The 27,550-nt window shown below is 39.8% G+C and overlaps 9 protein-coding genes and 1 pseudogene across 13 annotated transcripts; 2 read left to right on the top strand and 8 right to left on the bottom strand.

Moving 5' to 3' along the window:
* Positions 1-520: 520 nt before the first annotated feature.
* On the bottom strand, positions 521-5,915 carry LOC108045514 (protein transport protein Sec24C). The gene is made up of 7 exons (XM_044460453.1): positions 5,341-5,915; positions 3,759-4,706; positions 3,237-3,696; positions 3,065-3,180; positions 1,938-2,805; positions 1,084-1,874; positions 521-1,022 (listed from the first exon to the last, which is right to left on the bottom strand). The coding sequence occupies exons 1-7, from the start codon at positions 5,578-5,580 to the stop codon at positions 882-884; spliced, it is 3,564 nt and encodes a 1,187-aa protein (XP_044316388.1). The 5' UTR covers positions 5,581-5,915; the 3' UTR covers positions 521-881.
* A 493-nt stretch (positions 5,916-6,408) lies between these two features.
* LOC108045522 (endonuclease G, mitochondrial) lies at positions 6,409-7,613 on the bottom strand. Of its 2 annotated transcripts, none has more exons than XM_017124885.2 (2): positions 7,370-7,613; positions 6,409-7,318 (listed from the first exon to the last, which is right to left on the bottom strand). In XM_017124885.2, exons 1-2 carry the CDS (start codon positions 7,538-7,540, stop codon positions 6,485-6,487), a joined length of 1,005 nt encoding a protein of 334 aa, XP_016980374.1. In that variant the 5' UTR covers positions 7,541-7,613; the 3' UTR covers positions 6,409-6,484. The 2 variants fall into 2 exon arrangements, with proteins under 2 accessions (XP_016980374.1, XP_016980375.1); XM_017124886.2 differs by having other exon boundaries at positions 6,409-7,304; positions 7,370-7,475.
* A 192-nt stretch (positions 7,614-7,805) lies between these two features.
* LOC108045524 (endonuclease G, mitochondrial) lies at positions 7,806-8,903 on the bottom strand. Of its 2 annotated transcripts, none has more exons than XM_017124890.2 (2): positions 8,721-8,903; positions 7,806-8,605 (listed from the first exon to the last, which is right to left on the bottom strand). In XM_017124890.2, exons 1-2 carry the CDS (start codon positions 8,892-8,894, stop codon positions 7,823-7,825), a joined length of 957 nt encoding a protein of 318 aa, XP_016980379.1. In that variant the 5' UTR covers positions 8,895-8,903; the 3' UTR covers positions 7,806-7,822. The 2 variants fall into 2 exon arrangements, with proteins under 2 accessions (XP_016980379.1, XP_016980380.1); XM_017124891.2 differs by having other exon boundaries at positions 8,686-8,800.
* Positions 8,904-8,979: 76 nt separating this feature from the next.
* On the bottom strand, positions 8,980-10,468 carry LOC108045521 (endonuclease G, mitochondrial). The gene is made up of 2 exons (XM_017124884.2): positions 10,223-10,468; positions 8,980-9,912 (listed from the first exon to the last, which is right to left on the bottom strand). The coding sequence occupies exons 1-2, from the start codon at positions 10,382-10,384 to the stop codon at positions 9,115-9,117; spliced, it is 960 nt and encodes a 319-aa protein (XP_016980373.1). The 5' UTR covers positions 10,385-10,468; the 3' UTR covers positions 8,980-9,114.
* Positions 10,469-12,390: 1,922 nt separating this feature from the next.
* Positions 12,391-14,687, top strand: LOC108045515 (phospholipase A1 VesT1.02). Its single transcript, XM_017124877.2, has 3 exons — positions 12,391-12,588; positions 12,848-13,100; positions 13,817-14,687. Exons 1-3 carry the CDS (start codon positions 12,519-12,521, stop codon positions 14,616-14,618), a joined length of 1,125 nt encoding a protein of 374 aa, XP_016980366.2. The 5' UTR covers positions 12,391-12,518; the 3' UTR covers positions 14,619-14,687.
* Positions 14,688-15,181: 494 nt separating this feature from the next.
* On the top strand, positions 15,182-16,551 carry LOC108045523 (bypass of stop codon protein 1-like). 3 transcript variants are annotated; one of them, XM_017124888.2, is made up of 2 exons: positions 15,182-16,044; positions 16,093-16,551. In XM_017124888.2, the coding sequence occupies exon 1, from the start codon at positions 15,194-15,196 to the stop codon at positions 15,818-15,820; it is 627 nt and encodes a 208-aa protein (XP_016980377.2). In that variant the 5' UTR covers positions 15,182-15,193; the 3' UTR covers positions 15,821-16,044; positions 16,093-16,551. The 3 variants fall into 3 exon arrangements, with proteins under 3 accessions (XP_016980377.2, XP_016980376.2, XP_016980378.2); XM_017124887.2 differs by having other exon boundaries at positions 15,182-16,047; positions 16,099-16,551; XM_017124889.2 differs by having other exon boundaries at positions 15,182-16,047.
* A 5,066-nt stretch (positions 16,552-21,617) lies between these two features.
* LOC108045516 (trypsin delta-like) lies at positions 21,618-22,622 on the bottom strand. Its single transcript, XM_017124878.2, has one exon. The coding sequence runs from the start codon at positions 22,612-22,614 to the stop codon at positions 21,847-21,849; it is 768 nt and encodes a 255-aa protein (XP_016980367.1). The 5' UTR covers positions 22,615-22,622; the 3' UTR covers positions 21,618-21,846.
* A 451-nt stretch (positions 22,623-23,073) lies between these two features.
* LOC108045519 lies at positions 23,074-23,817 on the bottom strand (annotated as a pseudogene).
* A 965-nt stretch (positions 23,818-24,782) lies between these two features.
* On the bottom strand, positions 24,783-25,660 carry LOC108045520 (trypsin beta-like). The gene has a single exon (XM_017124882.2). The coding sequence runs from the start codon at positions 25,653-25,655 to the stop codon at positions 24,921-24,923; it is 735 nt and encodes a 244-aa protein (XP_016980371.1). The 5' UTR covers positions 25,656-25,660; the 3' UTR covers positions 24,783-24,920.
* A 942-nt stretch (positions 25,661-26,602) lies between these two features.
* Positions 26,603-27,328, bottom strand: LOC108045518 (trypsin delta-like). Its single transcript, XM_017124880.1, has one exon. The coding sequence runs from the start codon at positions 27,326-27,328 to the stop codon at positions 26,603-26,605; it is 726 nt and encodes a 241-aa protein (XP_016980369.1).
* Between the last annotated feature and the right edge of the window lie 222 nt (positions 27,329-27,550).

Raw genomic sequence — 27,550 nt, 5'->3', positions numbered from 1 at the left:
AAATATTTAAAAAAATGTTTGACCACCGGGGAAAGGGGTCGAAAGTATTATTATTATACTAAAGATTAACTGGCTAAAATTATGCAACTTTTGATGAAACTCCCATCAATATAAAACAAATTTTTTTTTTTCGTTTTTTATTTAAGAGTTTTTATTCCGTTTTTCGTTCTCAATAAATTTTTGTTTTTCCCGTTTGCACAGTTTTGGTTCTCCATTCAATAGTAGAAGAGGGCAATATACCATATAAGTCGAATAATTCTCACACGAAACATTTAGGTTATAATATAATAATCTTTCAATGACATAAAGTATGATAAAAAGCAGGGCGCAGCGCACATGTTATTGCAAAAATACACTAAAATTAACATCATTTAGGCCAAAAAGGAAGTAAACAAAGTAGTGCTCTTATGCTATCCATCATAATCATCTAGTAGTTTTCAACTGTGGGAAATTTGCAAGTAATTTGTAACAACAGTTAAAAATATTAATGGAATTGATAAGAGAATAATTTTCTAAGTAATTTTGCAGTTGCCTCGTTTAACAAATGTTTAATTTTTAGCAGTGTTCAAAAAATACATACAAATATATATAAAGTAAAACAATGCAAAAATGTGAAAACTTTAATAAAATTAATGGAAGAATTGATACGTTCGAAATGATAGCAATTAATTAATATATATGTATATGTATTTTTATGTAAATATAATTGAAGTTTCTCCAGCTGTCAGTTCCAGTTCTTGCTCCTGATCCAGATCCTTCTGCTCCTTTTATTTGCCGAGGCGACTGCGCATGGACGACAGGCGACGCATCCGAGCCCTGTTTTGGGAATAGCTGTTCGCCCACCGCTGCTCGGGTTTGTACGTGCCGGAGTAGCCGGCATGCTAACTTAGCAAATCCTTGATCTCCTTGTGCATGTGACATAGGAAATCTACGTAGCTGGCCGAGCCGTCTGTGCCGCGATCCTCGACGAGGAAGTGCCGGAACACGCTCTCCAGCTTGTCGTTTTGCCGTAACCAGGTGATCTAAAGTGAAGATTAATGTGTTACAAATTGCCTAAAAATAAAAACGAAATAAAATACGGACCCTCATGTATCGCGATCGCTCCTTCATAATCTGCTCCAGAATGCCGTTAATGCGCTTGGCCAGCGGCGTTTCCGGCACGATATTGAACCGCTCCAAAGCAAGCTGTTGCAGTCCCTGGACGCCAAAGACAGACTGCACAAAGTTCGGGGACAGAGACTGGCCCAGCCAGACGAATAGGTGCACTCCGTTCTCCAGGATGTAAGCGCCGTCTTCTTGCGTCTTTTCGTGCGTGCAGCGAATGGGAGTCGGCAGATCCGTCTCCTCGGGCACGACGTTGTGGATGGGGATGAAACGGGGATACAGATAGCTGGCGGATTGATTTAGATCCATAGACAGGATAAACTGAATAACATAAGATCGGTCGTCCAGCGTCATGTCCGATCCACCGGAAATAGCATCGTTTTTGAGCAAACACGAGGCGTACAGTGGCAACAGTTTCAGGCACTCGGGAAGGATAAGCTGGCCGGCGGAGGTGGGCGAGGTGCAGTGCTTGCGGTAGCAGGCGAGGATCTGAGCCGATCGATGAATAAGGTTATCCTTCACCTGCTTGGGAGAGTGCTCCATCAGCTTAAAGCAGGCCTGCTTGGCGAAAAACAGCATCATAGCGTCCAAGTCGCAGCTCTTGAACACGTCAGCAATCGTCGTGGTAACCCGCAATGCCAGGTTCAGGACACGCAGACGTCGCTGCCCACTGCACGAGGTGTACAGCAGTGCCACCTGGAGGTACACGTTCTCCTCTGGCGCCAGCTTGTCGTCGTGCTTGATCTCAATGCTCACCGACTTGGTGGCGTCTATAAAAAAAACGAAATAAAATTATTTTGAAACAAATTTAGTTCAGAGCCATGATTACGAACCAATACTAGCCAGCTCCACATCCGTTGTATTGGACATAAAGAAGTGGCCGAAAAACTCCGTGGGTCGAATGCCTGCAGATGTGCGCACTCGCATCACTGCATCGAAGGCAATCGGCCTTGATACGTTTTTAATGATATCCTCGATCAGTCGCTTGCCATCCACGTCCGCCTGGAAGTACGTGTACTTGAACACCTCGCCACCGGTCAACCGAGGAACCTGTCCAATCGTGGCCAAGTCAATGTAAGCGTTGTTGAACACGAACAAATCCACTGAGCAGCCCTGCTGGACGCACTCTTGACCCAATTGGTTATAAGCAGTAGTTTGCGGGGTGAGTACGGTTTTCTCCTTATCCGTGCCCAGAAGTTTTCGGTCGTCGCGGTTCTTCAGTTTGCCAGGTGCTTCAGCAATGGGGAGCGTGGAGTTGAACACCAGCAGCTTTCCAGATGCATTGGAAGCCTTGAGAGCTTCCAAACCGGCTTGAATCGCTGGGTACAGAATCGTCTCTGTTTCCTTAGTATCCGCAAACATACGAGGAATCTCTTCCATCAGAGCATCGATTACAGCTGCAGACTCCTCTGGATGACACAGGAATCCATCGAGCAGGGGCATGAACATCTCCTGAACATCACCCACCACCATCATTTGGGGTTGGGCCAGACTACTTTTGATGTTGTAGAAATGCACGGTGCTGTTGTATGTAATGAAACCCACTCGCACCTTGGATTTATCTTGACCCTGGTCCACAGGCAAATGCTTGAGTATGTTCTTGATCTGGGAGCATAGTAGATGAACCAGACCCGACTTCACTGTGTTGTATGAGACGTCGATAATGAAGATAAAGGCGGGAACTTCCGGGGGAGTGTTGTTCTATGATTAAAAAAGAAAAAAATGGGTTTACAATTATAAGGTAATTCTAAACAGATTTTCTAACAATTAAAAATAAAAAAAAATCTGACATGCCGAAAATAAACATAGCATAAACAAGAATGAATGCCATATGTTGATCATATTTTTGAGGAAAACTATTTTTAAAAACAACAAATATTTTTTTATGGAATGACTTTCCAGTATTTTACATATTTGAATTTAACAACGTTTCATACCAATATTAAACTGATAAGCTTACCCGACAGTAATCCTTGGTGGCCAGGAACTCGTAGGTGCCCAGCAGCAACTCAGGTCGTTCGTGCTTGTCTACTCGCTGTCCAGTGTGATCCAGATGCTGGTAGTAGTCCGGATGAACTGAAAGAAAAATTAAAATTGTTTCCCTTTCCATCGCTTCTGTCATAAGCACTCACCCTCCGAGGTCACCTTGCACATCAGGCACTGGAATCGCCGGCCAGCATCCACAAACTGCATGTTGGGCGACATGTACGCCTTACATCTGTTACAACGGATCGGTCCCATGTCGCCGAAGTTCACAATCGGTGGCTCCATTTCCCCTTCAGCAATCCTGGCTAACGGAGAGATGTTCAGCGTCAAGGGCAGAGCAGTGGTCTTGAGAAGATCTCCGGTATTGGGTATGCAATAGAGCGATGAGCGCAGGAAGCGCGGCGAAGAGTTGCCTTGGTCGTGAGCCACGAATTTGGTGGTCACCAATGGAGGCAGCAAGCCCGGCTGATTGGTTACAAACGGCCCGCCAGCTAGACGTTGGTTCTCGACCATCACCTGGATGGGATTAGGCATCTGGTCGGGATCCAGGCGACGTGGCTGCGGTGCCTGCTGGTACATGTTTCCTGCCCCCGGCATTGGAGGTTGCTAAAAGAAGAAGTCAGAAGTCAGTTAAAAATATTTATCTAACCAAATGCTACTATACTTACATTAAAGCCAGGACGTCCTGGCTGGCCTGGAAAGCCGCCACCTGGCTGCGGTGGATATCCTGGGGCTCCTGCCTGTTGTCCTGGCTGTGGTGGATATCCTGGCATGGGCTGCTGTCCCGGCTGCAAAGGATAACCCGGCTGCTGACCTGGATAGCCCGGTTGCGGGGCACCGAATTGTGGCTGAGCTGCTGGCTGCTGCCCAGGGTGTATTGGTGGTGCTCCAGGGAAGCCTCCGGGAGCCTGTCCTGGGAAGCCACCTGGATAGCCGCCTGGTTGGGGTGCTCCATAAGCTCCTGCCTGCGGTGGCAAGCCCGGCTGCGTTTGCGGTGGCAAGCCAGGCTGCTGTGGGGGAAATCCCGTCTGCTGGGGTGGTAGTCCCGGCTGCTGGAGTGGGGGAATTCCCTGCTGCTGCTGGGACGGCAATCCAGGTTGCGTGTAAGTTGGCGGAGCCGACACAGGGGGAAGCTGGGGCTGTCCCGGTCGCGAACTTGGGACTCCAAAAGGGCCAGGAGCAGGCTGGGATGTGGGAATCTGACCGGGAAGTGGAGGCTGCCCAGGCAGTGGCTGAGAAGAACCTGCTCCAGGCACTGGAGGCTGACCAGGAGCGGCTCCAGGCGTCGCAGCTTTCGGAGGCGGCATATGCGGCAGTCCCGCCAAACTGGCGCTGTTCAAGCTCATCTGATTAATCCCACTGGCCACGCTCTGTGGTGTGCTGCTGGGCGGAAGTGCTCCGTTGACATAACCACCCGTAGTCGCCGTCGGTGGAACACCATATGCAGCATTGTTGTTGTTGGTCGGAGGTGGTGCCGCATTTGCGTTGAACTGATTGAAACCGGTTGGTGGTGGTCCAGCGGAAGTATTGGGAGCTCCTTGGGGGAGCGGTGGCTTAAGGGGATTGACCCCACCTCCACCGCCGCCCACATTCAAACCGCTCATCGACGTGGCCAGCTAAAAGGGAGATTAGTTTTTAGTAATTGTACTAGGTTTTTCTTATCTACAAACTCGGCTTTCAATCTTCTATTTTGAAATCACGGATGGCCTCTTTTTCTGATTGAAGTACTCAATGCTTATCATTTTTTTTTTGTCTTAGGTTAAAAATGGTTTAAAAAGAGATATTTGTTAAAAAGGCGTACAAAATAGTTGCTTTTGTAGAAACCAAACTGGAATATGTTAAACTATTTTTAAAAGGTCAAGTAGACAGTAATTGTTAAATTCCTAAGAATGGGTTTGTCATGTAGAGTTAAACCAAATATAATAAGTGAATAATAATTAAGAGACAAATCATAATACTGCGGATTTTGAAAATTCATTTAAAAGCGTTAGCACTAAGAAGTAGTGTATCAAGTAAAATTGTTTATAGATCCAAGTATTATCATCTGATCCTAGTCTAAATCCTTGGCCCGACATGTAAGATAACTTTACTCCAGCTCTTCCTATTGCAATACGGCTGGGCATGTCGACTACACCATATATTTACTCATCATATAATTAGATTGAGTCTCAGGGTGTATTATCATTTAATCCTCGTCCTAAATCATGGATACTTCCTTCCTGGGGATAGGGAAATATGTGGATGATTCACCTGCTGTTGGTAGTTGCCGTTGAGGTAAGCCTGTGGTGCCGCCGATGTTGGTGGAGGTGCTCCGTATTGTGGTTGTTGTTGCTGCTGCGGCGGAGGCAGTTGTTGTTGTGGTGGTTGCTGCTGCTGCTGTTGTTGTTGCTGCTGCGGTGGCCAGCCTCCGGAAATCGGCGGAGGAGCCCCAAACTGGGGCTGCTGCTGTTGGAACTGCGTCGGCGGTGGTCCGTACATATTCGGATTCATTTCTTGGCCGTATTAATCACCCTTTTAAATAAAGTTAGGGCTAAAAGCGAAATCACCAAACAACTTTCACGCGAAACGGAGAGAAAACACGGGTTGGCTCAAAGTTCGCCACTGCAATTTGGCAATTTTGGGGGCTGCACGGCCGGACTCCTGACCACTAACTCCTCACTTTTGGCCACTCGGTGTTGGCCTCAACTCTCGACGGCCGCGGCGCACGAGTCGCTTGTTGAAAAACAAAAATAATTTCGAGCTAAACGAACTTCCACGTCAGTTCCCCAATTCGATTTTTTTGCTCTTTTTGCTGCCACGTAAACAGCGCTGTTTTCCAACACTGTCGGCGAGCGGGCACGGTTGCTATCGGCCAATCGATACATATATAAGTTTGTTGACAGCGCTACTGTTAGCTAACAGTAACGAGGGATGTATGCCCAGAAGGTGAGCATAATAATAAAGTGACGTCACAAAAATAAATAAATATAACTAATTATATACAAGTTTAAAAATAATTAACTATTATAAAACTATATTGCAATCGAAACAAATACAAGTGTGTTAAAAATTACTTGTGCAAAATCGTATTAATTTTATTAAAAAGTTATAAAAAGTCTTAAAATTTAACAACGGTTTAAAGGGTGTTATTTTAAAATTGGGAAACTAATTCAATAAAAATTAAATAATAAAATGTAGGTCTAAAAACTACTTTAAAATAGCTAAAAAGGCGATTTGTTTATTTTTATGGATTTTGTTTGTATAGGTGGGAATGTTGAAATTTAAATTATTTCAAATACTTCACAGATTTTATTTATCTTTAAATTTTAAGAAATAATTGTGATTTAATAAATGTACATTGTACTTTTAAAAATTCATAGGCTTACTAAATTTCAAACACATTTTGTAGACGCTTTTAATACTTTATATCCGAAGGTTGGGTCCCAAGTGGCTCAGAAATCTCCTTAATTCGACCTGGCCAGGCTCCGGTGTCAACGCTAAAAACGTTCTTGTCAAACTGGACAACGGGCCGCAGGACTTTGTTAAATTGCAGTCCTGTAAAACGTTCTATTTCGTCAATCCTGGCCCGATGATCGCTTAACTTCCCACCCACTAAACGGCTGTTTTCGATAATATAGCTCTCCATAAAAGAATACAATCCGGGAATATGGCTTTCCACGATCAGGACCTTAAAATAATGCGAAGGAACTGGCATCGGAATCCAATCGAGCACCTCATACTTCATGGACCATTTGCCATTCTCATGGCAGGAAGGGGTGTAAATCGGTCCAGTGTATGTGTACACTGAGCCAAATTCCTTAGCCTTGGTGGACACATATTTTTCCAGGTCATTCCATATTCTCCGCTTGAAAGCTTTACAGATCTTCGTCGCACCGCAACTCAACACATAGACGTCGTTATAGCGCAGATTTAAGGCAGTGTAACCGCCATCATCTGACACTATCTTCTGGTAATCCCCTCGGAAATGCTCACAGATCCATCTGGGGGCATTGGTGCACATATCCTGTGAAACAATATAGTCCTTGTGAACATACAAGTTCTCCATGCTAGGTAGTCCGTATTTAATCAAGTCCAGCAGGTCAGTCGTAGTTGCTGAATCCGTTTTAAGCATCAGAGCAGCGCTTACAAAATCAAAAATTGGTGATACAATGAACTCTCTAAATTTGTCAGCCAAAGAAGTGGAACCGTTCCATAGTCTGGTTTCATGATCCGTGCTAAAGGTAGAGAGCTTTTGAAGACATAAGAAATAAAGTTATATTATTATATTATTACCACATACCATGGGATACAACTTGTGCCGATGATGGTAAACGTAAGGATCCCTTCGAATCTGCTGGAAAAGTTGCCTTATGGACGCCTCTTGCTGAACAAAGACTCCGCAAAAAAATCCGGTTATTCCTGCCAAGGCACATAAGGCCCACTGATGGGCTCGCGATTCGTCCATGGACATAGTTCGTGCTTACAATAATTTGGACTACTCTTATATACATCAATTATAGTTCTTTACACATTTCTGAGTTTGTAAGAAGGAGCCTACTTCCCCAACTTACTCCAGTTAAAAATAAATTATGTCTATAATTCTTCGTACTTTAAACTGCTTTAAAATAACCAAAACTTTGTTTTATTTCTTACTATAAAAGTAAACGTTTTTATTTAATAAATTGTCTATTACTTTATTCACTACTGATATAAATAATTTCTTTATTTTACAATTTCTAAATGAAATGTTAGTTCACCCGAATTCCCGAAAAACCTGCGACTCACTGGGATAATTGCTTCCAAAAATAGCGCTTCTCCTCAAACCATCAAAAAACTTAAGGCCGGCGTAATGCTCAATCTCCCGGATGTCGCAAAGGAAAGATCGAAGTGGCAAATCATCAGGTATAGGAGCATTAGGTAGAACATAGCCCTCCATATAGGGTTTTCCAAGCTGAAGTTTTGATTCCACCATAATGACCTTAAAAAAGTGCGTTGGAACGGCAACCAAATTCAGTCCAATCATTTCATACTCCACTCCCAATTTACCACCCAATCTTTGCTTGGGTTTGTATAGAGGTCCTGTGCAGACGTAAACGGAACCAAATCGGTGGACCAGATTACGAACATATCTCTCCAAATGGTTCCAGGCTCCCCTATTGAAGCCCTGACCAATTTGTGGTGCTATATTTGTTAGGAAGAAGGTGTCCTGGCAGTGATTCTGTTGCAAATGATGATTTCCTGCGGCTGCCAAGTGCCCTCGATCAAATCCCGATCTCCGATAGTCGGTCAATTCAGATCGAAAGTTGGAGGGCACACTCATATCTGCTTGATAGGGATTCTGACCACGTCTGCCTCGAACGAAGTGAATGCTGTCCACTTGGAGATGCTCGCAAACCCAGTGCGCCACTCGATTTCGGCGGTCGTAGGAGAGCACGAAGTCACTATACAGCCTTAAATCATCCAGACCTGGAAATCCATATTTCATAATTTGTCTCATCCTGTGATCGGCTTTATCCTGTGTCCCAAAGAAACCAAACTAGTAAGGAAAAATATATTTAATATAATTAAATTTTTATAAGTTTACATAATATCTAACAATCATGGAAATATACCTACCTAAATCATGTAAAACTTGAATATTTTGCGCTTACCACTTCATAAATTTTGGGGCTGACATAGTAGGCATAGGGATCCGTTCTTATTAATTTCTGTAAGCGTCTTCTTGCATCCTTGTGCTGAAAATACATGCCGCCCACGAAAGAAGCACATAGTGCAGTCACTCCCAGGACTAAACCCAATCCCAGGAACTGCCATTTTCTGAGCATGGAAACTAACCCACCTGTAAGCCTAAACCTAATGTTTTGAATCTGTTTTCAAGGCTACTATTTTTTGTTGTTAATAGTACCCAAATTTTCCAAACGTAATTTTATTCACAATTCTAATAAGAAATATCGTTAATTAAATATATAACATCAAAATGACATTTTAATTATATATTCTATTAAACTCTCTCTCTCTCTCTTAATTTAAGTTATTTATTTTGTATTACTTAGTCGAATCACGTGATGACATGGCACTATGATTGACTAATGAACTGGTTACTGGATTATTCACAGAATTTGTTACAGGAGCAAGGACTGGATTGCTTGTTGAGCTGGTTACTTGTGTGTTGATAAAGTTGCGGTCGAGTCCCTCGAAAAATTGTAGACCTGTAGCATTTTCTATCTCCCGGATATCGCTGAGTAGCGTCTTCAGATCGACATTGTTGTTCAACGGAGTGTTGGGCATCACATAGGCCTCCGCATACGGCGTGGCATCCATCTCGAACTTAGGGTCGATGACCAGGACCTTGAAGAAATGCGTCGGCACAGCCACCATAGTTCTTTCCTCCGTTTGGAACTCCAGAAACCAACTATTTGACTTCATCTCATGGGGTAAATAAATGGATCCGGTGTAAACATAAACGGTTCCATGTCTTTGACTCATCTCAGAGACATACTGAAGCAATCGATTCCAAACTGTGAGATTAAACCCTCTTTTTATAAAAGGTTTTATGTTGGATAGGAAAAATACTCTGGATGCCTCTGACTGGCTGAAAGCTCCAACTGGAGTCATAGAAGAAGGATCGCCATAGATTACTCGATTCGATATATCCACCCTCTCACACATCCACTGAACGGCCGAGTTTCGTCGATCGAATGAGGTCACAAAGTCAAAGGTCTCATTCAGACTAATATCATTTGTGCTGGGAAAGCCATACTTCATGATACCGCCCAACTTGTGACAGTCGTCGGGTTCAACATTGAACTCCTTACTGTCGGCTCTTACAGTGAAGATTCCCAGCTGAAAAAGGATTTTATTATTATTAAAATAATAATTTAAATAAGATCTTTCGCAAAGTAAAATTAGGTGGAAGTAGTATCTGTACAATCAAATATATAATATTTAAAAAATATCATAGAGATTGGTTCTAACTGTTTATGTTTTACGAATAAAGGTCCCATTATTAACTATATTGTGAACTAATAAGGATATTTTTAAATCAGTTTCTTTTACAAATACCATTTTTTTAGAATCTCGAAGGAGAATATAATGTTTAGTTAAGCCCACTTAAATTGAATTCCCAGGTAGACACAAGTACATATTTCCTTACCAATCCGTACAGCTTCCTTCGGATAAAGTAGGCATGTGGGTTGCGCTGCTCCAATCGTCGGATATTCCGCATCACATCAATGTGCTGATAGTAGGCGCCCAAAGCGAAAAAGGAGCCGGCGGTGGCCAAGATACCAAGAATGCCCTTCAATGGCATTTCCATCCATCAACGTCTTAACTACGATAATTTAGAGTTTGAAAGTTAAGAGAGTTTTCGAAAAACTTAAAATATGTGTTGTGTGTAGCAAATAAAAACCTATGAGTTATATATAAAAACTGACTTTGTTGTGCCTTAAATTTGAAAATTGTCCCCAGGAACCTGACTTCTCCTGCAGTTAATCTTAAAGTTTTCGTGTCCAAGTTCAAACTTGACTGCACTTGCCAACTGCATTAAGTCAATAGAAAAAGTTGCAGTCATCGTCGCAGAGTCGAAAACTAAAAAGTCCTTAGGACAAAACATTCCCCATTCCAGTGCTCTGCCCCCTTGAACCACATAATAAGCGTTTTTGGGGATATGCCTGACTAAACCAAAAGCGGCGTCAAGATTTATTCTCAAAATCTCGTCGTACTTTGTTATGCTTAAAAATGTTAGTTGTGGATTTACAGTTTTTCTGTTTTTGGCCAGAAAACTTTTCCCCTCCTGAAACTTTGAGCGGTAAAGTGATGGCAAAGTGGAAAGGAATTAAAGCGGTGGATGAGAGGGGTTTGTGTATTCAGGAGCTGGAATGTTATTGTTAAAACTATTTTATATTTTTAATCTTTTAGGCCATTGCAAATGAAAACTTCGTATCTTAAGAATGGATTGCATTTTTAGCCTAAGTATTTAACCTAACGACGAAAGGTCGGTCAAAAAAAAACAACAATAAACTTCAATCTAGGGGGAATAATTTGTAAGCAAACTCAGTTTTAAATACTAATGTTGTTTGGTTAAGTACACTGCGACAAAGTTTGCAAGTGTCCTGTGTCAATTAACTGAATCCTGATTTCCACCCAAGCCACAATATTTCGTCCCCACATTCGTTTTCCAAATGAGTTAGCCGCGAGGCAATGCCAATTAATTTCCAACATTTAATTGGTAGTTGGCCAATTTATTGGCATCGGGGGGAGAAGGGGGCGTGTTCATCCTGCACCTCAGTTTGCATATTGATTGATGCCTGGAGGTCCTTATGCCAATTTAAGGTGCATGCCTCGAGGTTCGTTTTCCTCCAGCGGATTTTGTAATCAACAAGGCTCGTCCAAATTTGCATAATTAAAACGTTTTCATGTGGCTCAGGTGAAAAGCAAGGAACTGCCACGCCCCTCGCCCCAATTTTCCAGTTTCTTTGCCAAGCCAAAAATTGACTCGTTAAGTGACTGTAAATTTGTCGCCTCATTTGAGTTTGGATTAATGAATTATGCACTCGGGGCTGCTTAATTAAGCGGGTTTCGAATGTGATTAGGGCCAGGCAATTAGCCGATAGGAATGAGCATTTTCGGGATCTGCGATAATCATTTGCTGACTGACAGCCATAAAATGTTGCCCCAGGATTTGAAAAACCAAACTCATTACGGCGCCTTTTTTTGGGTTTGTACAGCAGGTCAACTTAATGGGGTAATTAACTTATCTGGGTTAAAAAGGGTGAAGCGGTTAAAATTTTATGTGTTTTTTACTCGGCGAATAACTGGAACATGTGCCGGGGGATGTCAATTGACGCCAGGAGGGTTATTTAGTTCACTTGTTCAAAATAATATAGTCTCTGGCAGATTTTTATGTTTTACGTTTTTTAATAAAGTTATTTCAAGCCCTCGATCTATTAAATATAACACTTAAACATTTTTATTGAACATTGTTAAACCAATATTCTTATTACAAAATGTTATCCATAAGTATTAAGTTCACAATTTTAGTAATGAACCATAGTTAATATAAGTTTAAAGTTAAACCGATTATTTGGTCGGAATCACAGTAAAACATTTTGTATATCTTGTTATTAGTCATTTCGTTCTTAGTCGATGATCGTCATTGGGAATTAACACTTTTGCTTCTGGCGCTGCTCCCCAATAATTATCGCGATCTTGAGGAAAAGAGAATGGGAAGAGAGCAGAGATGGGCTCGCCGCGATCTCCATTCCGAACCCGTACCGCTCGGCGATTGTCTGCCGGAGCGTTTTGTCAGTTGGGCACGCACCATTGAGCAGGTCAGATCAGCTGCTCGTCCGCCGGAAAGCACATCTATAACGGTAGAGATCGGAGCGGTCACCGCACGCACTAACCACTCGATCGGTCAGAAGCCCCAAGGGAGATCTCTTGGAATCACCATGATCTCGCAGCTGGGTCGGATCAGCATTATTAGTGCGCTGCTTTTGGCATTGGTGACCTTCGTAATTGGTGAGAAATTAACAAATAAATAACTATAATCTCTTTAAAAAAGGTGTTTTTATAAAATGAATAGGTTGCTAATTTATGGTCGAATAATTTTTACTTGTGAAAAAAATAATATGAATTTCAAAGAGTAGAGACCTTGTCTCAAACTAATAATTTTAAAAATAAGGTAGATTGCTAAATAAGCAATATTACCTATCTGTATTTAATTTTCTGATGTTTGCTTACACTTTAATTTACTATAATAACAAATTAATATCTCCAGCCAGCAGTTCCGAAAAAACTGAACTCGATCCCAATGCCAGCTGCAATTATACTCTAATCAAGAAAAAGACTTTTGGAGTGGATCCCTCATTTTGGAAGAAGTTTTTCACGCATTGGGTACCATTTACCAGTTCGAGAGGTAAAATGCAATTCATACTTTTCAAGCGGGACTTTGCGGATTGCGGAAAAGAATTGTTCATTGGCGATGTGGAAAATCTCAAGAACTCCGGCTTCGATGCACGTCACCAAACGAGGTAAGGGGATTTCCTAAGTAATTAAAGCCCCAGATTGCAAATCGAATGGGGAACTTTTTTTTAGGGAAGTGATTGTGCAACAGTCAATTTGTTTACATTTAATTGCTTGAAAGCTGTGCAAACTTGTTGACACCACACAATTGGCAGTGTATTCAGTATTCCCATTCAATTGATGCTACGTCAAAGCCCAACCAAAATAAAAAAGAGAGGAAAGCACCAATCTAATGAATAGAACCAAAACAAATATTTGCTAAATTCTCTCACCAAATAATTTAATTTTTATATTTCGCGGCTAACACGAAAACTGGTTTGCCTGCTTTATATTTATCATTTTTCGTTGAGCTTTCGTTTACGTTATCGCGTTTTGAGTCATTGCCACTTGACTGACACTTGAATAATTGGCAATTAAAAATTAATGTATATTAAAAAAACTGATAATAAGTAAAATGGTATAATAAGTACGACATGAGCACACAGATTGTTTATAGGAAGAATGATAAGATAACAGGTGAAATTGATGATTTGCTAAGATAATTTACATTTATATTTTCAATTGAAGTCATAATGTTTGTGGTATTTTTGTTGGAAAATATATAAAACTAACCATTTTTAAAGTTAAAATACAAAATTCACAATAAAAAAATTGTAGTAAAAATAAGTGTAATTATCTTACTCGGTTTTTATAAAGTCCTTTATTGTTTTTCTCTGATTTCTAGAATTGTCATTCACGGCTGGATGAGTCAAAGCAAGGGTTCCCATATAAGAAAGGTTAAGAATGCTTATCTGAGCCTTACGGACCCGGGATTAAATGGAGAGCCTGCACGCTATGAGGACTTCAATGTTATTGTATGCGACTGGAGCAAAATTTCTACGAATTTAAATTATTACGAGGTGGCCAAGACGGTGGAGGATATGGGTGCTCTGCTGGCGGATCTGGTACGGTTTTTGAATCAGGAGGCGAATATGCATTTCGATGATGTCTACGTAATTGGTCACTCGTTGGGAGCCCAAATCGCTGGTAGTGCTGGCAAGCAGATACTGCCATATCGGTTTAACACCATATATGCCTTGGATCCGGCTGGTCCTCAGTTCCGAGATAAGAGCGATGAGTACCGAATCGATGCTAGTGATGCCTCTTATGTGGAATCCATTCAAACCAGCGTTAGTTTTGGTTTCGAGAAGCCTGTGGGACATGCAACCTTTTATCCGAACTATGGAAAAAATCAGAAAAAGTGCTATGTATATGGCTGTTCGCATAAGAGATCGCATGATTATTTTATTGAGACCTTGACGAGTCCGGCGGGATTTTGGGGACCCCGCTGTGAGCGTTATGACAATGGCACCTGGATTCTCCTGCTGAGCGATGGAGAATTCCGGATGGGTGGGGAGCCCTCGGTTCCGAAGAATGGAACCTTCTATGTGAAAACCTACTCAAAGCCACCCTATGCGATGGGTCACAGGTGGCAAACGGAACCTCCTCCAAGAGAGGACGAAGATGAGAATTCCACAGAAGAGTAGGATGTGATCTAAATAATTTAAATATTGTAAAACTGTAAATAAAATAAAATATAAAATTTATGAAACAAATCTATTATATTCGCCTTTAATTTTATTTTAAGATATGTGTTAATATTTTCCATTTAAAGTTTGTTTCGCTATTTTAGTTGATCTGTCTTATATTTTTGTAAACTATTTTTTACCCTTGTACTTGTAGAATTATAAAAAATTTGTCAATAGAAATATATATTTTAAAACAATGATAAATAGGTAATATTTTCTGGGAATTTTTAAGCTAATTCTGCCACCGTTTCTTCTCAGTAGCTTAGGCAGACTTTCTTATCTTTAGTTGCCTGCAAAAACGTGAAGCAATTTAATTCTATGGCAAAACCATTAACAAAGAAATAGCAAAAAGTGGTTGTGTTAATCTGCTGGGAAATTCCAATTTGTAATGTAAAAGTTGAAATGTGTATATAAGCCCAACGAGCGAAAGGCTTAACCATTCTTTCGCCAATTTTAAAACGAAAATGTTCGGAACTCAAAGTGTTTGTTTTTACCTGCTGGTGTTCCTAGTCTTGGCTGCTGCAAGGCCCAAAATGAGCTCGGGAGCTTCAAAGGATACTAACCAGGATTATAAATATTGGCATGATAGTTATTTAATTAAGCCGGAAAAAACAACTACTACTACAACTGCGGCTCCATCATCCCCTAAAGAAACCAGCGAAGAAACCAGCACACAATCTAATTTAGAAGATATTGTAAAACTCTCCAGTGAAAAGTCTTCTGAGGTCACCACTGAAACTACATCAACCTTTCAAACAACTAGTGAAAAAGCCAGCACAACATCAAGTACAGAAATACCAAACTTCTCCAGTAAACAGACTACTGAGGACACCACTAAAACCTCTGAGATTACTGATGTAACGACCGAAAAATCCACATCTAAAGAGCCAAACGAAGAATCGACTACCACTTTGGAGGTCACCCAAGAAGTTTCTTCATCCTCAAAAGAGCCCAGCACAACATCAAGTACCGAAACCCCTGAAAACTCTAGCGAACAGACTGCTGAGGTCACCACCGAGAATTCCACCAGTACAACAAGTGAAGGTTCGGAATCAAGCGAAGAGTCTGATGAAGATTTTTACATTTACGACTACTATTTTGATAATTATTATTCAAGCAATGAATACGCAGACTATTATTATGACGATTACTTATTCTAGACGAAATAGCATTTTATTTTTTGTCAAAACGGAATTAAATCAAATATGGAATATAACTGAATTTAAAATAAGTAAAAATGAAGTGGTGTTTTTTATATAGTCTTGCCTTTTTCACCCTATTGCTCACTATAAGAGCATTGCCTATACCTAAATCTCAGATGGAAATGGCATTGGCCACCGAACCTGACATGGACTATCCTGATATTGATTTTTGGGTGATTTAAGTGGTACGCCTAGTTTTCTCCACTACAATTCCTTATTAAACCGTTCAGTTTCAGAACATTCTCTCCCGCTGTTTTTCGCCGCTACTCTTCATCCTGGTTGGCTGCATATTTGCAAAAAAAAATTTTAATTAAAACAAACAATATGTTACCTAAATTGTTGTTGCTGCTTCTGGGACCCGGACTTCTGTACAAAATTGCAGTTTTTGGGGCCAGAGGCCGCGGCGAAGCGAGTTGTTGTTAATGCATTTACTCGGCTTAATTAGTTGAGATTTTACATTATTCATACGCCACGTGTGACCAGCGGCCACCCACTTTCCGCCCACCCAGTGTGCTGATGCCCGCCGTCTCCTTCTTTTCCTGACAGCATCATAATTTTCACTTAATTAAAGTTGTCGTTGTTGTGGGTGCTGAGTTTGAGGTTAGCCCGGGAGAAGTTAAAGAGTTGTCGAGGTGCATTCTGGAATAAAGTTCGGTGGAAGTGGTAAACACATGGCTAAAGGCTCTGAAGTTTTGGCTTTTAATTTAATCCATTCTAGAGTTTGGGAATGCTTGGATGGTAGTTTGAAGTGCAGTTGTGTTTAAAGTGAAAATTGAAAATAAGTTTGATCGCAAGATCTTGTTATTAAACTAGCAATTGGGTCCAAAAAGACTACGGTAATTCTAGAAACAAAAAATTGCATTTAAAACTACTATATTTTATAATCCGATGAACTAAGTAACTTCAAAGGGATTTGTGTAAATAAAAGTTATGCTAGTCAACTTCAAAAGTTAACAAATATAACTCCATAAATCGTTTAATACAAAAATACATGTGCATTAAATTTCTCTCAAATTTTCACAAAGTCAAAAACATTTCCGGGCAAATTCACAAAGTTGACAAGCCAAGACAATTAAAGTTTGATATAATCCATTGATTGGCTTAATAAATATCCCAACGCTCTTATCGTAATTGTTGTCTTAAATTGACAGATTGACGGCCAGACCGACTGGCAGCCACAAGAATAATCCTTTAAGGTTACGGACTGAAAAGGCGGTTCCTTTGAATCTCAGGTGGAAAATGGTTTCACTTAAATTTTATGCAAAATCATTTATCCTTTTCCTTTTTCCCGAAATAGTTGCCAGCCTTCGATTTAACCCAGAATGGTTTCTTTCGATTGATGATTGTGTGCGAATCCCCGAGGGCACAATATTTGCCCTGCCCCACTGAATTTGATTATTTAAATTTCCACATTCGTTTTCATGGCGCATAAATTATTTATGAGCCGTGTGTGTGGACGCTGGCATTTCCATTATGGCATTCTAATTAAGGCAGCCCACAGAATGTGTCCCAAGTTCGTAGTAAGTAAGACCCGAAGTAACTGATGACCAAAGGACTTTTCAGACCGAGTGAGATGGGAATTAGGCCCTTAAAAATTCACAGGAAAATTCAAAAGCCAAGAATTTCGACGAACCCTTTTGCGCTGACAGCCTGAAGACCAATTTGTCGCCCAGAAATGGACCGTGTGAAAGCCTGGAAGTGCCATAACTTTGCTGATGTGTTGGGTGTTGAGATTGTCGCCCGGGAAACCTCAGAAAAGCCAAAAGAAAGAAAGGAAAAATTAAAATGAAATCAGGTTTCGTTTTGCGGGTGGCAAAAGGTTACAAAAGACAGCACAGATATTCTGGCAAATGAGTCCGATACGAGGGCGATGACAATGACTTACATTGCTGGCATAAGGAGTAGCAAAAGGACCTGCAGGACACCCACTCCTCACACTCGTTAAAGTTCATGTGCACACGCACTTAGGTCAGCAGATATCGGGCAGGAAGTCGGAAGAAGCAGCTCCGCCACTTTACTCACATCTGTATGTGCCCCGTATCTCTCTGGATCTGGATCTCCACGTCTCCGATGCTATTTGTGCAATTTTATAGCGTTTTTATGGCACACAAGTTTTGTGCTTTGTGCCGTCTGTCGGTCTATCCTGCGTCCTGCGTCCGGTTCCCTCTTTAAAATATTTAAATTTGATGTGTGTGAGCGGGTGGAGGTGGAGTGGCTGGAAAATTCGGTTCCGTTGTGTGCTCAACTGTGTAATAGAGGCGGCCGTCTTCAAGTAATGGCAGTAGGCATAGGGAAAGTGAGAAAATGGTTGGGGAAAGTCTCATTCAGGGCCTCGAGCTGTAATTTCGAAAAACACATATTTTGATCACCGATTCTGTGAAAGGATTTCATTAATTCAGATAAATATTTTATTTGAAAGATTTAGAACAATGTTACTGCAAAAGCTTAAAAATTTTATATTTCATATGACTTGCTTTTATATCCCTTCATTATTTGTAACCTATATACTCATTTCTCTAGTACTCTGGTTCAGGAATAAACTTAAAGTATTTATGGGTTTTATTTGAAAGCTTAAAATATATATTGAAATTTCACGTCAAATAAAAATTTGGTAATTCGTATAGAACAAATCGAATTATTGAATCTTCAAATAAATCCAGCTTTAGGTATAATAATAAGTTTTTAATACAGACCAGTTGTCGTTTTATAAATGTGAGCTCTGACAATATTAAGACCTTCCAACCCTGGACTGTATGAATTTCCCCCTACATATACTAAGTATATATTCCCCTAGCAATTCACATATCCGTATCTATGTCAGTTCACTTGAGTGCTGTTGTTGTTGTTGCGGCTCCACTTTTCGGGCCTTTTTCCAAGTTTGCGGTGTGATTTTATGTGCAAACTTAAATTATACAATTTGGGGGCCATGAATACATTTTTCTCCGACGTCATCGTCATCGTCTTGTGCTTTTCTAGTGATGTTGCTTGTGGGATTGCCGCTGCTCGTTGCTGGCGAAAGGGACAATGAGTTGCTAAATGCTTTGAATATTCTTCTGGCCATTGCCTGGCACTGCATGCATAATATACGATATGTGGTCATGTCCAAAAGAAAGGATGCGAAGACTTGAGACTTCGGAAGGGGAGGAGAAAATGTGTTGACAGGTCGAGTGTGTCGTGCGGTTTCTTTACCAAAAACATCTTGGCCAGAAATGGTTCTCAATCTCAGTTCACTGGCAACCGACAGATTTTGGCTTTGGTTTCGCTTGCAAAATGCTACATTGCGCAGAAACCATTTGACATCTGCTATGTTATTTATTAATTTTGTAGGCAGCACTTGTTATGTATAAGCAAAAACACATTGTCGAAAATCACCAATAAATTTAATTAAATATTTACCCTTGCTACTATAAATAAAATTTAAAAATTCTTTAAAACGACTTTATTTTGATTTTTATGTTACATTTATTTGTGTTACATTTAGGTTCGTTTATACTAATATAAGTTAAAGGATTTTACTCACACAAGAATAAACAAAGATATGAGATGCTTTTTGTTATAAAAGTTCGATTAAAGTTAAAAAAAACATATTTGTGTCTTAAAATGTATACCAATTTAGCCGTTTTGTATGCTGTTTACAGTAAACGCATCTCGTTTAAATTAACCAGCTTTCTTTATGGAGTGCACTCTGTATTAAAAGACAAGTAAATGATTGGGGTTTTTGTGTGTGCTGCTTTAGTCGCTCTTAATGCCAGTTAAGCACACAACAAAGTACGCACTTTGTTAACATTTAAAAGCCAGCAATAAAGGCAACGGCACATGCTGTCCTTTGCGCCCCGCCCCCCTTCACCCACCGCCCATAAAATGCAGCTGAGAATCCCGTATTTTTTGTTGTTGTTTGGACTTAACCCTTTTTTCGCTGGGTTGTATGTGTGCGTGTGTTTAATGTCTGGTGGTCAAAAAAGTTAACGCACACGTTCGCAAATATGCTGTCGTAAGCTAATAGCGCATGTATGCAAACTTTTTTTTAGCACTGTGCGGGGATTATGTGAAAGTTGTAAGTAAACAGGGTGGAGAAAAAAGGAGTAACGTGAGTCGGGATTAATTCAATTATACGTCTGGTCATTTTTTTTATCGACGTTCATGCGGGGCTTTAAAAAAGATTTGTAGATCAAAATTTCATATAAATGAAAGAATGCGAATATAAACAAAGATCACGATTCGAAAAAAATATATATAAGATATTTAAATAATTTAAACGCCCTGATCCTAAAAAATTTGTAAGTGTAAAAACAAATTCTATTCGGTTAATTGTTATATTCCTACAAATTCAATATTTTCTAATATTAGGTGATATTGTTGTTTATTTATGTCTTGGTCTAGAAAATATTGTGAATTCACCTGCATAAACGCAGTCATAAGAAAGGTAAGCCAAACAGTGTGGGTATATTCTCTTATTGCAACATGTCCTGGTCTCAGCTGGTTGGCTTTTGTTTCCCTTATTTTGCATTTGAACAAATTAAAAGCGATGGCCGCCACCGTCATCTGGGATCCGCGCACTCTTCTATTACAACATAACCACAACTTTTATGAAAACTATTTGCAAAACTCAAAACAAAGCGCAGCGCAAAAGAAATTGTATTAAAAACAAATACGATAGAAGGTGTGGGTATGGTGAAAGGTGGGTGAAGGAAACTGCCCGCCAGTTATACAAGATGTTTATAAAAGGCCCGACCTGGCACGTTCCATGTCCAAGAGTGCAAACAAATATAAAAACAGGAAGGGAAACAGGAACTTGAAACAACACGCCTTCCGACATGGCTTTCTTGATGGGAGAAAGCAAAGGAAAATGGCTCTGAAGCCGGGAACAGTACAGAGAGAAAAATATTTCTTGCTGTATTACTTATTATTTCATTAAGGACTATTTTGTGCCAATATTTCCCAATCATTTAACCTAACAAAAATAATATAAACAATTTGTACTTTTAAACTTTTTCATTAAAAACCGGGAAATAAATGTATGGATGTAATTTGTTTTTATCTCAGTCACAAAAACTTAGAACACTCTAGATATTTCTCATCAATTGCTTGGATAATTTATGTTACACCTCTACATCTTTTCATTTTATCTAAGAAAATAATTTAACTTATATTTCATTGTCATTTTACAATATGAAAGCCACGAGTAATTTTCCTAGTGTTATAATAACAGTGGTTGCAGCAAACAAATCGCAAATTGAAAAAAGCAGATAAGTAGCATGAGCTGCACTGCCTGCTACTTTCTTTTTTGCACTCTCCCGAGCAAAGGGAATGGCAAATAAAAATCAGGGACCCCGTTCGTGCTCCTGTCATGGCAATTGCTCTCCGTTCCCCAGGTCCTTGCCCATCGCCTGGTTACATTGTTAACCCTGCAAGTTATGCATTCTTAATTTAATCGCTGGAATTGACTCTCCAGCAGCAACTTCCACTGGCTTAGCGGCTGGCAATTTTCCCCGGGCTCTGTTTTCCATTTTCTCGGCGATGGGAAGTTTGCAGCAGAGATTAGGCATATATCATGCGATTATATAGCACAGTTTGCATTGCCCAATGACTCGGAAATCGCTTTTTCTTGCCCCAAAACTCAACGAGGAGATTAAGTTGCAGACAATTCCTGAGCCAAAGGATGAAAAGGAGTGCTTGCAAAGAGTTTCAAACGTCGCGAATAAAGTTTTTGCCACCAGATGGTGATTATATTGAAATCATGAAATATTGTTGAAAATTTAAGAGATTGTTGCTTATTTATTCTTTCATTTAAATGGTTCAAATTCATGTTATAAGGCTATATTTAACTTTGATAATAGAAGGCAAAATAACATTTTAAAAGGATGACTGTTAAATTTATTAATAATGTTTAAACCATATTAAGTAGTTATTCGTAATAAGATGTTGTTCAAATTGAATTGAATTTTTCCGAATTATTATTAAGTTTTTATGATTGCCTGTAACTCTCAAATGGTTCCTGTACATGGACAAGAAAACGATTTAATAGCCTTCAAGATCCAAGGCTTGAGCTCAGCAACATTAACATAGACTCCAGGGTAATTTGGATCACCGCATCCTTCTCCGAATGAGACAATACCAACCAGTTTGCCTCCGGACACCAGAGGACCGCCAGAATCCAAGGAGCAGGAATCTTTTCCCTGGGCAGCGGCACAGATCAATTCTTTGGTAATGCCTTTCCCATAGGATTCCTGGCAGTTTTCCTGATCAACTATGTCCACCGTGGCCTCAAGTAAGGAGTCAGAAATACTTTCTTTAAATCCGATCCGTCCCCATCCAGAAACCGAGGCAGAAGATCCGTTTTTGGGCGAACTATTTGCCAAAGGAATGGAGCGAACAGAACGCCCCATTTTGAGACTGGATTTCACTCGAATCACGGCTATATCGTTGACCACAATTTTGTTTGGTAATACACGGAAATCTTTGTGCACCACTAAACCGGCTACCTCTAACACTTGACCTCCGTAGTTCCAGATCGAAGAGCCAACTCGGATGGACAGTTCGGAAGTATTATTGGACAAGCAGTGTGCTGCCGTTATAAGGATCTGATCACTGTAGATAACCGCACCGCAATTAAGAGTGCCATTTCTAAGAAGAGCAGCCTGCCACGGAACCGCTGATATGGGCACCAAGTGACCACCCACAATTCGCTCCTGAATCCAACCGGCAGAACCCAGGGTGACGGTGGAGATCAGGAAAATCCACTGGATAAGCATTTTGTACAAACTTGAACTTTTTACTGTCTTTGACTCAGGTGAGCGTCTCTTTTATAGGTAGCAAATTAATCTTTCCCACAACGTAAGACAAGAATGTTAATGAATAAATAGCGAAGGAATCAGATTACTAAAAGAAACAATTACCAGGTAATTGCAAGTAATGTGAATGTTTTGGAACTCTGCAAATAAAAACTAATTTATATTTTAAACGAATTTTGTTGAAAACAGTAAAAGCCAGGAACTTAAAATAAAACTAATTAACTTATTTTGCCTTTTTATCTAGTTTCATCGAGTGAAGATCTATTTATAAGTAAAAGATATCTGTTGAACGAATGAATGGATAGACTTTTTAAAATTCATGTTTTTCTATTATAAAAAAACTGCACAAAATTAATGCTTTAAAATATTCACTTATTTATTTAAGCTTTATTAAAATACCCATGTGCTTGTTAAATTTTTTTAAAGCCTTTCAATAGCATTTAAGATCCAAGGTTTAAGCTCTGCCACATTTGCATAGACTCCGGGGAAAATTGGATGGGCGCAATAGGTTCCAAAGGAGACAATGCCAACAAGTTTTCCACCGGAGACCAGAGGACCGCCGGAGTCTCCTTGACAGGAATCCTTTCCGAAGGCTGCGGCACAAATCATGTTGTTGTTTATATACCCATATGACTGCTGGCATTCCTTCGAATCCACTATGTCCACCGTGACTTCTTGGAGGGAATCCGATCCTATCTGCAGAAAACCGAAATCTCCCCATCCAGAGACGGAGGCGGCAGATCCAACGGCCGGTGAACTATCGGCCAGTGAAATAGGACTAATGGTGGCACCCAAATATAGACTGAATTCGAGTCTAATCACGGCTATATCGTTGTTTAGAATACCGTTTGGAAGCTTATAATAACCTTCATGCTTCCGGATTTTTGATATTCCTACCACCTGACCTCCAAAGTTCCTGATCGAGGATCCAACTCTCACATTGTAAAAAAATTCCCAAATACTCTCAAAACAGTGAGCTGCCGTGATAACGATCTGGTCACTAAAGATAACAGCTCCGCAAACATGGCTGCCAGCAAACTGCAGAGAAGCCTGCCAGGGAACCGCAGAAATGTCCACCTGACTACCTCCGACAATCCGCTCGGGAATAAGTTCGCCAAAAATCGGGGCAAAGCTGGAGATCACAAAAATCCACTGTATGAACATTTCGAACCAATTTAGAGTTATGTTTGACTTTGAGTCAAACGGAGCTCTCTTTTATACATTTACGTGGATAGTTGCCCATTAAAATTATCTATCATAAAAGCAAAAGAATGTTAACTAATGTTTAGGAAGACACATAAAAACAAATTACCAGGAAGTAAACATAAAATACTAACTTTTAAACTTTAAAAAAAGAATTGGTAACTGTTAAATTATTTGTATCATTAAATCTATTTTTTTTAAATAAATGTGAGAATAATATTTTATATTTCCTTATTTAAGCTGCTTTAAATCCAGACGTTTTTGAGTCCATTACGAGTTTAAATAGCATGAAAGAAACATGGTTTGAGCAAAGTCGCACCAGCATTACTATATATAATAATACTTCAAAGAAGGACATGCGAATCAGAACACCATTTGAACACCCTCAGAATCCGCATAGCAGTAGTCTCTTATTGGAAAGGCGATTTAAGAGAGACTGATAATATAGTGTGTCATACAAATATTTAAAAATACCTACAAGAAAAAAAAAGTTAGTAACAAATATATTTTTTTTTAAATATAAAAATATTATTTTTACGAATATAGGGTAACCTTATTTATAACACGACAAGAATTTTAATAACCATTTTACAAAAAAGAACCTAAATAAATTTGCCAATAGATTTTTCTACTAGAAGATAAAAAACAGGAAGTAAACTACCTTGACAAACAAAATGTTGGTGAAATAAATATTTTATTTTTTTGTTTCTTTTTTAAAACTCTCTAATTAAAGTAAAACATTACAGTTTCTTAATAGCAATAGTATTTAAATCGGATTACAAAGTTATGGACTTTGGAAATCCAGTTATGGGCCACATCGGAAACATGGAAATAAATGACATGAAAATGGGTCAAAAATAAAAACGATGCCAAAATTCAGCGAAAAATCGACATAGCTTTATTGTTTTTAGTAATATAGGCATAGAAATCGTAATGTCGATTTGTAATAAGTGCAAGGGTATATAAACATCGGCTTGCCGAAGTTTACTTCTTGTCTTGTTTTATACAAATTTCTTATTCATACTTTCTGTAAACAGCTTACTAGCCACATGTTTATTTAGTCCTTAAAGTCTTTGAATAGCTTTCAAGATCCAGGGCTTAAGCTTAGCCACGTCAGCATAGACTCCTGGATACTTAGGATGAGCACAATCTGTTCCGAAGGATACGATGCCAACGAGTCTGCCGTTGGACACCAAAGGACCTCCGGAATCCCCAGAGCAGGCATCTTTTCCCGGAGCAGCGGCACAGATCATGTCATTGGTGATGTGTCCGTCGTAGGAATCAGAGCACTTTTTTTGATCCACAATATCCACAGATACCTCGAGTAAGGATCTGGACAATTGCTGATGATATCCCACAGCTCCCCATCCGGAAACCGTGGCTGGGGATCCACTGGCGGGGGAACTTTCGGCCAAAGGAATGGAACTCACACTGTCACTTAACCTGAGGCTTGATTGAAGTCTAATCACGGCTATATCGTTGGACAAACTCTGGTCGTAGTCCTGGTGGACCAGAATTTGTGATACCCTTACTACCTGACCACCGAAGCTGGTGTATGCCGAACCCACTCTCACGTGGAAAGCGCCAGGATATGCGTATTGTACACAGTGGGCTGCCGTTATAACGATGTCTTCACTGTATATGGCAGCACCGCACCAATGACTACCATGTTTTAGGATCGAAGCCTGCCAGGGAACCACATCAATCGACACCGAATGGCCTCCCACGATGCGCTCGGGAATCCATTTGGAGGAAATCAGGCTGGCGCTGGAGATCAGGAAAACACACTGCAAGAACATTTTAAACTGCGTTTTTAGTTGGAAGTGGTTTCACCGAAGGTGAGCCACTCTTTTATAGGTATGCTTTGTAAAACCTGGAATTCCGTATTTTTAAACCTATTAACACAAGAATGTTAATGAGTATTCTAAACATTAGACAATAAAAAAATTCTATAAGACAACAAATTTAATGAATGACCAAGCTAAAACTAAGAGTATTATAGAATGTCAAAAATATTTTCCTGAAATTATTTTTAGACTCTTACAATGTTCGGTTGACAATCGTTATTTGGGTAACTTTAACTTAAATTCTTGTAAAACACAAGAATAACAAGCTTATGGAAGATAAGTTTTACTTTACTTCCGCTTATAGTTTCTTAAAATCCATAATAAAAGTGTACTTTTATTAAAGTACAGTAGAATTGGGTTATAACGACTTTCAAGAAACCGACGATATTACGTCGTTATACCCGGAAGACGCACTAACCATATAAGTTTGTATAGGGACCAACCAAGCAATTGAGTTTTCGTCGCAATAAACAAACGGACACTATAAGCGGAGTCGTTATAACCGGATTCTACTGTATTTGAGATTTGAGTTATTATTTAACAGTAGGATATTCATTAATACACAATAATGTTTAAGGGGATGGTATTTATCTTAACCAAGAAGATCTTTATTTTCCGTACTATTAAGACTTTTATTTTAAACAATAAAATCTTAAAATTGTTATATTAAAAACATATATGTGAACCATTATCTAAAGTCCCATTTTAGCTTGTAATGAATAATTTAATTTATATTCTCAATATAGGGTTTATTTAGTGTTCAAAGGTGGGGAAAGGGAACACTTAAAGATATACAACTAATCCCTGTTTAAATAAAAACTTGCTTGAACTTTTTTTGTTTAATCATTTATTTTATTCAATCTTTATTTAATTAGTGTTCAAAGTTATTTCTGGCGACTTCAAAGACTTCGGATAGTCCTTAAGATCCAAGGCTTGAGCTCTGCCACGTTAGCATAGACTCCAGGAAAATATGGATGAGCACAATCATCTCCGAAAGAGACTATTCCTACCAGCGTGCCATTGAACACCAAAGGACCTCCTGAGTCCCCTTGGCAGGAATCTCTTCCCGGAGCAGCGGCACAGATCATGTCCTTGGTTATTTCTATGTAGTATGAATTTCGGCAGGCATTCTGATCCACAATGGTAACAGTGGTCTCTAGTAGAATGTTAGAACCCTTCTTAAAGGTTCCAGTCCGTCCCCATCCAGAAACCGAGACTAATGATCCAGGTCGAGGAGAACTATTGGCAAGTGGAATGGATCTCACACCGGCGCCCATTCGAAGACTGGTCTGAAGTTTGATCACTGCTATGTCATAGGATGCTCCATTGTAACGTCTATGTTTTAGAATTCGCAAAACATTCACCACTTGACCGCCGAAATCTCGATTCGATGAGCCCACTCTTACCGAGAAAATAGCAGTTTCATCGTCACAGTGAGCTGCCGTTATAGCTACTTTCTTGCTGTATATGACCGCGCCGCAATGAGGCATGCCATTTTTAAGGAGGGAGGCCTGCCAGGGAACCGCTTTAATCGACACCGATTGACCTCCCACGATGCGTTCCGGAATCCATTTGGAGGAGGCCAGGGTAGCGCTGCAGATCAGGAAAATCCACTGGACGAACATTTCGAACTGGAGTTTAAGGAATGAGTGACTTAGAGTTATATGATACACTCTTTTATACAAATTTGCTTTGCCAACGGCAAACATATAAATAAACATAAATGTAAAAATAGGAATGGAATGTTAATTAATTTTTTTAATAATTCTTCTTTTCTAGCTATAGTTTTACCAGATTATGGTAGTTTTAAACTTTGTGGTCAAAAATAGGTTTAGAAACTACTTTTT

Source organism: Drosophila rhopaloa, unplaced genomic scaffold (genome assembly GCF_018152115.1).
Source record: "Drosophila rhopaloa isolate 14029-0021.01 unplaced genomic scaffold, ASM1815211v1 contig_2, whole genome shotgun sequence".
Lineage (NCBI taxonomy): Eukaryota > Metazoa > Arthropoda > Insecta > Diptera > Drosophilidae > Drosophila > Drosophila rhopaloa.
The sequence above is the reverse complement of the archived record's forward strand: the minus strand, read 5'-3'. Positions and strand labels throughout refer to the sequence as shown.